General features: G+C 44.9%; 2 protein-coding genes across 4 annotated transcripts in view; both read left to right on the top strand.

Annotated features, from left to right (window-relative positions):
• The window catches only part of LOC139402970 (E3 ubiquitin-protein ligase DTX4-like), a 35962-nt gene extending 34123 nt beyond the window's left edge, over window positions 1-1839 (top strand). For all 3 annotated transcript variants that reach the window (XM_071146787.1, XM_071146788.1, XM_071146789.1), the window contains one exon: window positions 430-1839. In XM_071146787.1, the coding sequence (XP_071002888.1) occupies window positions 430-651 (222 nt within the window). In that variant the 3' untranslated portion in view covers window positions 652-1839. The remainder of the gene's footprint in view (window positions 1-429) is intronic.
• A 9213-nt stretch (window positions 1840-11052) lies between these two features.
• LOC139402971 (uncharacterized) overlaps window positions 11053-13496 on the top strand; it is a 99819-nt gene continuing 97375 nt past the window's right edge. The window contains exons 1-3 of the mRNA XM_071146790.1: window positions 11053-11110; window positions 11359-11582; window positions 12384-12489. Of these exons, the coding sequence (XP_071002891.1) occupies window positions 11053-11110; window positions 11359-11582; window positions 12384-12489 (388 nt within the window). The remainder of the gene's footprint in view (window positions 11111-11358; window positions 11583-12383; window positions 12490-13496) is intronic.

The raw sequence follows: 13496 nt of genomic DNA on the forward strand, positions 1-13496 counted from the left end.
CACCTTCTCTCCCTCCACCTTCTCTCTCTCTCCCTCTCTCCCTCCACCTTCTCTCCCTCCACCTTCTCTCTCCACGTCCTCTCTCTCCACGTCCTCTCTCTCCACGTCCTCTCTCTCCACGTCCTCTTCCTCCACGTCCTCTCCCTCCACGTCCTCTCCCTCCACGTCCTCTCCCTCCACGTCCTCTCCCTCCACGTCCTCTCCCTCCACGTCCTCTCCCTCCACGTCCTCTCCCTCCACGTCCTCTCCCTCCACCTTCTTTCCCTCTAACTTCTCTCCCTCTACCTTCTCTCCCTCTACCTTCTCTCCCTCTACCTTCTCTCCCTCTACCTTCTCTCCCTCTACCTTCTCTCCCTCCACGTCCTCTCCCTTTACCTCCTCTCTCTCCACCTCCTCTCCCTCCACATCCTCGCTCTCTCTCTCCCCCAGGTACTCAGACTCCTGCTGACCGCGTGGGACCGGCGCCTGGTCTTCTCAGTGGGCACGTCCAGCACCACAGGCGAGTTGGAAACGGTCATCTGGAACGAGGTGCACCACAAGACGGAATTTGGCTCCAACCTCACGGGCCACGGCTACCCCGACCCTAGCCATCTAGACAACGTCCTGGATGAACTGAAAGCACAGGGCATCACCGAGGAAGAGGAGCAATGATAGGAGGAGGAGACAGGACGATTAATTAATTCAGACTCTACCAGCACTTAAATGGGGTGGCGGTTTGGTGTAGAGGGGAAAGGTCCAATTACACTTTGGAAGATTCTCTGAAGATGCTGATTGATTGGAGGGTCCTAGAGGTTTGGGAAATCACACAAGCACACAGTGGAGTGTTAGGGTGTTTGTTTGAGTGATGGCACAGGAGCGAGGGAACGAGAGAGAGAAATAGGCTCAGGCTTTGTTTAGATTTGACTGTGGTCAAAATGATGACTACACTGGTATAGTTAGGTACTAGCTAAATAAATTACAAAGAGTTGAGAGACGGTACCAAGTTATTTACTAACTAATTTACACTACTAAAAGAGAGCGAGAGAGAGAGAGAGAGAGGGAGAGAGAGAGAAAAGGATAGAAGAGATCAAGAGACTGAGGGAGAGAAAGGACAAAGATTGAGAGATGTGAAAGGGAGGGGGAAGGGTATTAAGAAAGGAGGAAGAGAATAGAGCGAGCAAACGAGAGAGAAGATGGCAAGAGAATGTAGCTAGTATTAAATAGGAGTAGGGTAAATTAACTTAGAAATGGTACTACTTTAGCAGAGACACAGGAAGAGAGTGAGAAAGAAAAGAGGGAGAGAGAGAGAGGGGAGGGAGAGAGAGACAGACAGACAGACGTGCCTATAGTAACCACCTGCTTGAGTTTGATTATCAAGTGGCTTGTGCCCGTTGTGACTGTTTATGTGTAGTCAGACACCACCTAGTGGCCACTCTACTGAAAATACATTCAAAACACTGAATGTGACGAACAAAACAAACAAATCACACATTTCTTTTTATAATGATACTCCGCTTATATTTGTATAATGAATGCATTGTCGTTATTGTCTTCATGTAACATCGTCATGCGTCATACCTCTTTACATATATTTCAAAATGTTATTTTATACTCTGAATGATTTGAAGTCGTGGATGTTGTATGTTATGATACGATGACAGTTAGCCCAGAAGATATATATGGTACTACCCATAAAACAACCTTGATGGGTACTGGGAATGACTTCTTTCCCTTCCTTTCCAATTCAGATAGTTGTTGATTCTGAACCGATGTCTTGCTGTTTGTACTGTATGTACCCGTTGTATGTATGGAAAAGGGGGACATGTCAATAAATCGAGTGCTGCTTACTTTTATAAAGGAGACGAGCATTTGAGATTCCCTGGGAAGACGCACTTGAGAAATGGGCCATGATATGAGCCTCCAGTGTTTGAAACCAGGTGAGAAGACACCAGGAACCCAGAACTTAAAGATTGGACAGGTTGTGGTGTGTTGGTGGGTGAGGAGGGAGTCCGATAAAGAACATAATAGCCTGTGAAGAAGAACTGAGTTTTATCATTGCATTAATGACCAGACTAAAACCAATAAATACCTCACTATTAAACAAACAACATCCGTAGCATATCCACACTGTAACGGATATACAAAATGTCTGCCTCCATTTCATTGGCTGGATAGGCTTCAATGCAACTGATTGGGTGGGCAGTGTAATGCCATTCTTGTGTAGAATGTCGTTAGAAGGCGTCTACCTCCTGCCGGCAAACAGTGTCTTTGGTCTTGTTCCTTATGGAGACCCTGTGCATCACCGGCCACTACGCCTGTCCGGTCTCAGAGTTGGGTCTATGAAGGACCTATTTATAAGGATGTTGTGTGTGTGTGTGTGTGTGTGTGTGTGTGAGCTCATGCATATAACGTATGCATGCCTTTATACATGACATGCGTTTTAATGTGTACTGTTTGTACATCAACGTGTTTTGAGGTATGATTCTGTTACTAAACAGCTGGTCGTTTTTACCCCATTAATATCATGATCCGCTTTTCTGTTCTTTCTTTCTTTCTTTTAAATTGTCTGTTAACACATTATTATTATTTAAATTAAACAAGTTAACAGTTGTCTTGATCAAATGGTATATCCAGCTCTTTCTCATTTTGTACGTAAGTGTTGTTAGTGTTTGTCATCTTTCTTACGGTTGAGTTGACAACAGACAGGACTTTTTTTTTATCCACGGTGTACAGAAGGTCTGTATACTACGTGTATTTTCATTGTGAAAAGGAATTTGAAGGTAGACTTTTTCTGACTGTAATGTAATGTACTTTCACACCAAGCCACTAAGGGTGGCCTTCCCTCCTCCTGGAGACCTACTGCAGGTGGAGGCTTTTGTTCCAGCTCTGCTTTACCGTTGCCTGGCGACTCATCCTGAATTGAATTCTGCTTCTCTATCGATCACTCCACAGGGCAGGGATGGGCAACTCCAGTCCTCTGGGTCCGTCCCTCACAAACACAGCTGATTAAGCTGATTGAGATGTAAACTGAAGATGGATTATTTGCGGCTTATTGGACTGTGTTAGCTGGGGCTAGGGAGAAAACCAAAACGTGCACCCCTTGGGGTCTCGAGTTTGGGAAATGCTGGTCTAGGCCCAACCCATCTCAATCTACTAACATTCTGCTCATCGGGGAACCTTGATTAGCGGAATCAGGTGTGGTATAGCAGGGCTGGAACAAAAGCCTGCACCCCCAGCCTTTCAGGGGGAGGGTTTGCCACCCCATCCCTATGTCCCCTTTCCCCATTCAGATGACCCAGTTGTTCATCCTCGACTACAACCTCAAGTGTCTTTTGATGTGTACAGTCTTCACACAGCATCCCTTCATCGTTGTCCAATTGTTCATTTGAGGGGAACATGAGAGGTGTTTTACCTCATTCTTGGTGAAGAGGTTGGGAAGGGTGCTGGGTGTAGTGAATAAAAAGTGATGCATTAAAAAAATATGTAGGTACACCAAAAACAATTGCTGGAATACGAATGATTAATACAAATAAAGAATCGAATGAAGAGTTGTTTGTTTTTTATTTGATTTCCTGTTCTGAAATATAAGCTGACTGACCACTGGTTTGATCAGACAGAGAACCCCTCTATTTGCCACAGTAGGTTATGAACTGGCTGCAGCCCAAAACGGAAAGTGGATTGTTCTTCTACTTCCCTCCATGTCTGAACTCCCGCTCAAAGCCTTGCGTTCAACTGACGAATGAATGTCTTTTAAACCTAGAAGTTGACCTCTTTACTTTCACGGTATGACGCTCAAAATAGATCTAATATATTTACTGTGTATTGCAATGTAGTTGTCGCCATATCAAGCCCGGGTACTTTATTGCGAAATAGTGGAGTTAACGTGGTTGATCGCTACAGTATCTAGCTAACAGCAGGCCGGCGGTCAGATGTCAAAGCTGTGGCTAGCTAAAGTAGCTGACATTAGTTCCAGAGAGCCTACTATTGCAAATAGCTGCCAAAAACAACTGACTGGTTATATATGAGCTACAACAATTATGTAGATACAAAATACTTTTGTCTACTACATTTTGTGGTAACATGCTCTACCACAATAATCCAATGTGCACGCGCGTCCCCTATTACCTATTGCTGGATTTACACTCCCATTCCACCAGGAACAGTCTATCGAGCATTACATATAGTGAAGTTAAAAAAAACGAACGATATGTTGGTGTTTTTTTCTATTTTATTAAGATCCCCAATATGAATTGATTTTAAATTTAGATCAGATCAGGGAAAAGCCTGGCTAGCTCAGTCGGTAGAGCATGAGACTCTAGTTTTGCTGCTGGCATTATTACCAGTGTTCTTTGCGTTAGATATACTAAGGATAAAGAATGACTTACTAATGTACACTAATCTGGATATTGATAGTGCTTCTTCAAACAGTGAGTTCTGCATATCAATGATGATATTGATGACTCATAAAATAGCAGTACTTTTGTGCCCTATAGCAACACTTTGTTTGTACTAGTCAATATGCCCAGCCAGTCCAGAAACAACCCATAGCACCATATCAACCCATTAAAATAGTGGTAGTCAAAGTTGGGGTCGTGACCCCAGTGGGGTGGGATGGGGCCGCAATAAATTATTGGGGAAAAAATTGGGGTTCCAAGAAATTCTAGCAGCAGAAATGGGTCGGTCCCCCCTGAAAACTTTTGAATAAAACTGATTTAAAATAACTCCTAGCGCCAGAACTATCCTTTAAGATCTACTCAAATGTGTTGGCTACGGAGTAAGGGCTAGGGCTTGTTTTTGGGATGGGACCCATAGGTTCCATGTAGCTTTGAAAATGATTTCTGCAGGACATTAAACATACAGTAACTTTACCATTTCATATTGTGAACCGATTCATAAACTTTATCCTTCCCTGGTGGTCTAGTGGTTAGGCATTGTCAGTCTCACCACTGTAGCCAGGGTTTGATTCCCGATCAGGAAACTAGTATTTTGCTCCTTGTTTACTGATGCAACCTGTCACAATGAATTTAGTCGGTTATCACACATACTGTATGTACCACTTCAAATTGCAAACCGATTTGCCCTGCAGTGTCCTTCCCTGGTGTTCTAGTGGTTCACCAGTCCCTCCTGCAGAAAAGCACCAACACAACATGAAATTGCCACCCCCGTCCTTCACGGTTGGGATGGTGTTCCTTGGCTTGCAAACCTCCCCCTTTTTCCTCCAAACATAACAGTGGTCATTATGGCCAAACAGTTCTGTTTTTCTTTCATCAGACCAGAGGACATTTCTCCAAAAACTAGGGTCTTTGTCCCCAAACTGTAGTCTGGCTTCTTTTCTGGCGGTTTTGCAGCAGTAGCTTTTTCCTTGCTAATCAGCCTTTCAGGTTATGTCGATATAGGACTAATTTACCTGTGGATATACAGTGCCTTGCGAAAGTATTCGGCCCCCTTGAACTTTGCGACCTTTTGCCACATTTCAGGCTTCAAACATAAAGATATAAAACTGTATTTTTTTGTGAAGAATCAACAACAAGTGGGACACAATCATGAAGTGGAACGACATTTATTGGATATTTCAAACTTTTTTAACAAATCAAAAACTGAAAAATTGGGCGTGCAAAATTATTCAGCCCCTTTACTTTCAGTGCAGCAAACTCTCTTCAGAAGTTCAGTGAGGATCTCTGAATGATCCAATGTTGACCTAAATGACTAATGATGATAAATACAATCCACCTGTGTGTAATCAAGTCTCCGTATAAATGCACCTGCACTGTGATAGTCTCAGAGGTCCGTTAAAAGCGCAGAGAGCATCATGAAGAACAAGGAACACACCAGGCAGGTCCGAGATACTGCTGTGAAGAAGTTTAAAGCCGGATTTGGATACAAAAAGATTTCCCAAGCTTTAAACATCCCAAGGAGCACTGTGCAAGCGATAATATTGAAATGGAAGGAGTATCAGACCACTGCAAATCTACCAAGACCTGGCCGTCCCTCTAAACTTTCAGCTCATACAAGGAGAAGACTGATCAGAGATGCAGCCAAGAGGCCCATGATCACTCTGGATGAACTGCAGAGATCTACAGCTGAGGTGGGAGACTCTGTCCATAGGACAACAATTAGTCGTATATTGCACAAATCTGGCCTTTATGGAAGAGTGGCAAGAAGAAAGCCATTTCTTAAAGATATCCATAAAAAGTGTCGTTTAAAGTTTGCCACAAGCCACCTGGGAGACACACCAAACATGTGGAAGAAGGTGCTCTGGTCAGATGAAACCAAAATGGAACTTTTTGGCAACAATGCAAAACGTTATGTTTGGCGTAAAAGCAACACAGCTCATCACCCTGAACACACCATCCCCACTGTCAAACATGGTGGTGGCAGCATCATGGTTTGGGCCTGCTTTTCTTCAGCAGGGACAGGGAAGATGGTTAAAATTGATGGGAAGATGGATGGAGCCAAATACAGGACCATTCTGGAAGAAAACCTGATGGAGTCTGCAAAAGACCTGAGACTGGGACGGAGATTTGTCTTCCAACAAGACAATGATCCAAAACATAAAGCAAAATCTACAATGGAATGGTTCAAAAATAAACATATCCAGGTGTTAGAATGGCCAAGTCAAAGTCCAGACCTGAATCCAATCGAGAATCTGTGGGAATAACTGAAAGCTGCTGTTCACAAATGCTCTCCATCCAACCTCACTGAGCTCGAGCTGTTTTGCAAGGAGGAATGGGAAAACATTTCAATCTCTCGATGTGCAAAACTGATAGAGACATACCCCAAGCGACTTACAGCTGTAATCGCAGCAAAAGGTGGTGCTACAAAGTATTAACTTAAGGGGGCTGAATCATTTTGCACTCCCAATTTTTCAGTTTTTGATTTGTTAAAAAAGTTTGAAATATCCAATAAATGTCGTTCCACTTCATGATTGTGTCCCACTTCTTGTTGATTCTTCACAAAAACATACAGTTTTATATCTTTATGTTTGAAGCCTGAAATGTGGCAAAAGGTCGCAAAGTTCAAGGGGGCCGAATACTTTCGCAAGGCACTGTAGATACTTTTGTGACTGTTTCCTCCAGGATCTTCGCAAGGTCCTTTGCTGTTGTTCTGGGATTGATTTGCACTTTTCGACCCAAAGTACGTTCATCTCTAGGAGACAGAGCGCGTCTCCTTCCTGAGCGGAATGACGCCTGCCTGGTCCCATTCTGTTTCTACTTGCGTACTATTGTTTGTACAGATGAACGTGGGAACTTCAGGGGTTTGGAAATTGCTTTGGAGCAGTAGCTTCTTCCTCGCTGAGCGGCCTTTCAGGTTATGTCGATATAGGACTCGTTTGCCTGTGGATATAGATGCTTTTGTGCCTGTTTCCTCCAGCATCTTCACAAGGTCCTTTGCTTTTGTTCTGGGATTGATTTGCACTTTTCGACCCAAAGTACGTTCATCTCTAGGAGACAGAACGAGTCTCCTTCCTGAGCGGTATGACTCCTGCGTGGTCCCATGGTGTTTATACTTGCGTACTATTGTTTCTACAGATGAACAAGGTACCTTCAGGCGTTTGGAAATTGCTCCCAAGGATGAACCATACTTGTGGAGGTCCACATTTTTTTCTGAGGTCTTGGTTGATTTCTTTTGGTTTTCCCATGGAGTCAAGCAAAGAGGCACTGTAATTGAAGGTAGGCCTTGAAATACATCTACAGGTACACCTCCAATTGACTCAAATGATGTCAATTAGCCTATCAGAAGCTTCTAAAGCCATGACATACCTTAAGGGAACATTTTGACATTCGCCATATGGTTAGTGAGAAAGTCCACATTGCAAATGTACGGTCCCTTACTAGACGTCCGACAACGTTTCTAAAATTCGTGGACGGCGTCGGGCCGTGCAGCAGGGCTGGATCTTCTGGGAAGTCATCAAACGAAATCTCTCAGACATTCGGTTTCCTCTTGCACTTAGCCATCCCGGATCCGGGATCGTGAATACAGCCTCAAGCTCATTACCATAACATTTTTTACCACAACATTTTCACAAAAACCAGAAAAGCATTCAAATAAAATAATTTACCTTTGAAGAACTTCAGATGTTTTCAATGAGGAGACTCTGTTAGATAGCAAATGTTCAGTTTTTCCTGAAAGATTATTTGTTTAGGAGAAATCGCTCCGTTTGGTGCGTCACGTTTGGCTACCAAACTTAACTCCATAATATCGACTGAAACATGGCAAACGTTGTTTAGAACCAATCCTCAAGGTGTTTTTCACAGATCTCTTCGATGATATATCGTTCGTGGAAGTGTGCCTGCTGTTCTGAATCCCAGGAGAAAATGCCTGCAGCTGAAGATTACGCACCAATTTAGACAAAGGACACGGGGCGGACCCCTGGAAAATGTAGTCTCTTATGGCCAATCTTCCAATGATATGCCTACAAATACGTCACAATGCTGCAGACATCTTGAAGAAACGACAGAAAGGGCAGGCTCGTTCCTGGTGCATTCACAGCCATATAAGAAGACAATGGAAAACAGAGCCTCAGAAATTCTGCTCATTTCCTGTTTGAAGTTTCATCTTGGTTTCGCCTGTAGCATGAGTTCTGTGGCACTCACAGATAATATCTTTGCAGTTTTGGAAACGTCAAACTGTTTTCTTTCCAAAGCTGTCAATTATATGCATAGTCGAGCATCTTTTCGTGACAAAATATTGCGCTTAAAACGGGCACGTTTTTTTATCCAATAATGAAATAGCGCCCCCATAGATTCAACAGGTTAATAAAATTTTCAAATGTTGGTCATTTTTCCGCTGTCCCGGTAAATCCCACAAGAGGGCAGATGGAATCATATTGCAAATGTACAAAACATCACCAATCACAACGGAGCCTTTTCCCCTAAACGGAAAAAAGTTGTTTTTTTAAGTTACAGATCCAGTTGCAACATGTTCATACGAATATTTTTAAAGTGTGCTTCGAAGCTCTGCGAGATTTCTGTGATTTTTTGTGATTTTCTGAAATAACACACACTCACTAAACCCTCCGTAAATAAGTCCGTTCTTAACGTAAAGACTTAAAACTCAATATTCTATAAGTGCCTACCCAAAGGAGGATATGTGTTCACTTTCAGCTACCTGTGTCAACCGGAAGTGCCTTAAAATGGTGTCATAGGTTCTGTTTCAAAGGGTCTGAGCTCATAATGAAGCCTGGCCCTAAATTGCAAGTGCTTTTGGGTGACAGCGAGAGAACAGTTAGGGTTAGAAGCACAATTCGACCTCAGGAACATTCCTGAGGTCCTCCCGATCTGTGCAAGCCCAACCTTGACCGTGTGGCATTAACCCTTAAAAGTTAAAATAAGGTGTTTACATTAAACCGTTTTCAATGACTTCTCTCCTCGTAGGAATACATTGCCTGCTCCCCTAATTCAACCTGAAGCCTATGTGGGATATAAATGTCTTATGAACCTGTCTTCGATGACAATCAATCAGGCCACTATGAGGTCTACCTTTGTTGATTCTAAGCTTCCTGGAGCAGCCGGAAGTGGTTAAATTCACCCAAAAGTTATTTTGATGTACAAAACCTGCAAATGTGAAAATGACTGCATTCAACCCTGTGTAGATCAGTCAATTCTTAACATAAAGACTTTAAACTTGTCAGGACCAGGTTACGAACTCAGGTCTCCAGTGTGAGAAACAGTCACTTAGCAAACTGAGCCACTAATAGTCGGCAAAACCCAGAAGATGAGGCAGACACAGCAGTACTTGAGACGGTGTTTTAATAAAGTAAAAAGTAAGGTTCTTCAGGCAAAAATATAAATCCACAACGTCAAAAGTAATAGCAAGAGAAAAAGGTAATCCTCTAAGTCAAAATGTAAATCCACAAGGTGGTAGGTACAGCAGGGAAAAAGCCTCAAAAGATAATCAAAAATAAATAAACGAGAACAAAAACAGAATACCACAAGAGAGTCCAACTGGAGTAACAAATGTTCACAGCATCGCTGTGGCTGGGTGCTAACATTCAAACACAGAGCAAAGAACTGAGGAAAACTAAGGGTTTAAATACATTCAAGTGAAACGAGGCACAGGTGCAAATAATAACTGGAAACAAGGGAAAACAAAAGGGTCAAAAAAGCACAATGCGGGCATCTACTGGCCAAAACCGGAACAATCCTGGCCAAATCCTGACAGAATCCCCCCCCCTAGGAACGGCTCCTGACGTTCCTACCAGCTTTCTCGGGGTGGAGGGCCCTGAACTGTCGAATGAGGTCAGGGTCCAGTATGTCTTTGGCAGGAACCCAGGAGCGCTTCTTGGGACCGTAGCCTTCCCAGTCCACCAGATACTGCCAGGACCGCTGCACCCGGCGGGAATCCATTATCCAATGGATGGTATAAGCCGGCTGGCCTCCGATAACACGGGGCGGAGGGGGAGGTCTGCCTGCCGGGACAAGGGGAGAAAAAATAACAGGTTTTAATAAGGAAATGTGAAACGTGGGATTAATCTTAAGGGATCTGGTTAAGTGCAGGCGATATGTAACGGGGTTTACTCTCCTGGCAACCTTAATGGGACCAATGTATTTCTGTGACAGCTTGCGAGACTCCACCCGTAGCGGTACATTTTTTGTGGAGAGCCAGACTCTCTGGCTGGGGCGCAGGGTAGGCCCGGGACAGCAATGTCTGTTGGCTTGTCGTTGGTACCGCTGTGAGGCACGCAGAAGATTAAGACGGGTCTTCCTCCACGTAAGCCGACAGCGTCTGATGAACTTCAAAGCTGAAGGCACTCCGACTTCTGCCTCCTGGTCCGGGAACAATGGAGGGGTATAGCCAAACTGACTCTCGTGCGGGGACATACCAGTGGAGGAGGAGCGCAAGGTGTTGTGCGCGTACTCGGCCCAAACAATGAAGGACGACCATGTGGACGGGTTGTTGGAGGCCATACATCTGAGGGCGGTTTCCAGCTCTTGATTCATCCTCTCGGTTTGGCCGCTGGACTCCGGGTGGTACCCTGAAGATAGACTGGCAGTGGCCCCTATGAGTTGGCAGAAGGCCTTCCAAAACCTTGAGGCGAACTGGGGACCTCTGTCGGAAACCATATCTTGAGGAATGCCGAAGACTCGGAACACATGGTTAATTACCAACTCAGCCGTTTCCTTGGCAGAAGGTAACTTAGTCAAGGGGGCGAACCTGGCCACCTTAGAAAACCTGTCAATGATGACTAGGATAGTAGTATTACCATGGGACGGAGGAAGGCCAGTAATAAAATCCAACGAGATATGGGACCAGGAACGGTGGGGAATAGATAAAGGGTGAAGGAGTCCTTGAGGGCGGAGGAGAGAAGATTTGCCCTGGCAGCACACGGGACAGGCCTTGACGAAAGTGGCAATGTCTTCTTTTATGGTGGGCCACCAGAACATTCGCTGGATGAACTCCAAGGTGCGACCTACGCCCGGGTGGCAGGTGAGGCGAGAGGAGTGCCCCCACAGAAGGACCTGGGTCCTCGCTGCCTTGGGGACAAACAACCGATTGGCAGGACCTCCTTTCAGACCCAGTTCGATAGCTTGAGTTCATCTCACGGTATCCTCAACTTGCCACGAGATCGGGGCCACGATCTTAGCGGCAGGAAGGACAGGCATGTCAGTATCTTCTCGAATGGCAGGAGCGTAGACTCGGGACAAGGCGTCCGGTTTGAGATTCTTTGACCGGGCCGATAGGTAAGGATAAACTGGAGTCGATTGAAGAAAAGAGACCATTGAGCTTGTCTGGAGTTCAACCGCTTCGACTGCTGGATATACTCCAGATTTTTGTGGTCCGTAAGCACTTGAAACAGTTGAGAAGCCCCCTCGAGCCAGTGTCTCCATTCCTTCAATGCCATTTTAACCGCTAGGAGTTCACGATCCGCCACATCGTAGTTCCTCTCGGCCGGGGTAAGCCGGTATGAGAAGAAGGCGCAACGGTGGAGCTTCTTGTCTTTACCCCTCTGCGACAGAACAGCTCCAACACCAACCTCTGATGCGTCTACCTCCACCACAAATGGTTAATCCGCAGTCGGTAGTATCAGGATGGGAGCAGAGAGGATGCACTGCTTGAGTGCTTGGAAGGCCGTCTCAGCTTCTTTTCCCCACAGAAACCTTGCGTTGCCACCCTTGGTTAAAGCTGAGAGAGGGGCTGCCACCAAGCTGAAGTTCTTGATGAACTTGCGGTAAAAGTTTGTGAAGCCCAGGAAACGCTGAACTTCCTTAACGGACTTGGGGGTGGGTCAATCCGCTACCGCCACTACCTTCCAGGAGTCCATTTGGACTTGACCGGGTTCCACTACAAATCCCAGGAATTATACTCGGGAGGAATGGAATTCACATTTTTTTCGGCTTAAAGTACAAATGGCTGTCTAGGAGGCGTTTGAGTACTTGTCTGACATGCTATGTGTGTTCTTGAAGGGAGCTCGAAAAGATGAGGATGTCATCCAAGTAAACGAAAACAAAGATGTTAAGCATATCCCTAAGCACATCGTTTATGAGCGCTTGGAACACAGCCGGGGCGTTGGTCAGGTTCTTCGGCTTCCCAGGCATCCCCCTTTTTGATATAGGACTCGTTTGCCTGTGGATATAGACCATTTTGTACCTGTTTCCTCCAGCATCTTCACAAGGTCCTTTGCTGTTGTTCTGGGATGGATTTGCACTTTTCGACCCAAAGTACGTTCATCTCTAGGAGACAGAACGCGTCTCCTTCCTGAGCGGTATGACTCCTGCGTGGTCCCATGGTGTTTATACTTGCGTACTATTGTTTCTACAGATGAGCGAGGTACCTTCAGGCGTTTGGAAATTGCTCCCAAGGATGAACCAGATTTGTGGAGGTCTACATTTTTTTTCTGAGGTCTTGGCTGATTTCCTTTGGTTTTCCCATGGAGTCAAGCAAAGAGGCACTGAGTTTGAAGGTAGGCCTTGAAATACATCTACAGGTACACCTCCAATTGACTCAAAGGATGTCAATTAGCCTATCAGAAGCTTCTAAGCTTCTAAGCCATGACATCATTTTCGGGAATTTTCCAAACTGTTTAAAGGCACAGCCAACTTAGTGTATGTAAACTTCTGACCCACTGGATTTGTGATACACTGAATTATAAGTGAAATAATCGGTCTGTAAACAATTGTTGGAAAAATTACTTGTGTCATGCACAAAGTAGATGTCCTATCCGACTGCCAAAACTATAGTTTGTTAACAAGAAATGTGTGGAGGGGTTGACAAACAGGTTTTAATGACTCCAGCCTAAGTGGCTGGAAACTTACGACTTCAACTGTATGTACCAGCTCACACTGGGAACCGATTTTCACTCTAGTACCCTTCCCTGGTGGTCTAGTGGTTAGGATTCGGCGCTCTCACCGCCGCGGCCCGGGTTTGATTCCCGGTCAGGGAACTACTCTTTTGCTACATGTTTACTTGTGCAACCTGTCACTATGAATATGGAAGGTTATCGCACATATGTACCAGCTCACACTGGGAACCAATTTGCACTGTAGGACCCTTCCCTGGTGGTCTAGTGGTTAGGATTC

Source organism: Oncorhynchus clarkii, unplaced genomic scaffold (genome assembly GCF_045791955.1).
Source record: "Oncorhynchus clarkii lewisi isolate Uvic-CL-2024 unplaced genomic scaffold, UVic_Ocla_1.0 unplaced_contig_2111_pilon_pilon, whole genome shotgun sequence".
Taxonomy (NCBI): domain Eukaryota; kingdom Metazoa; phylum Chordata; class Actinopteri; order Salmoniformes; family Salmonidae; genus Oncorhynchus; species Oncorhynchus clarkii.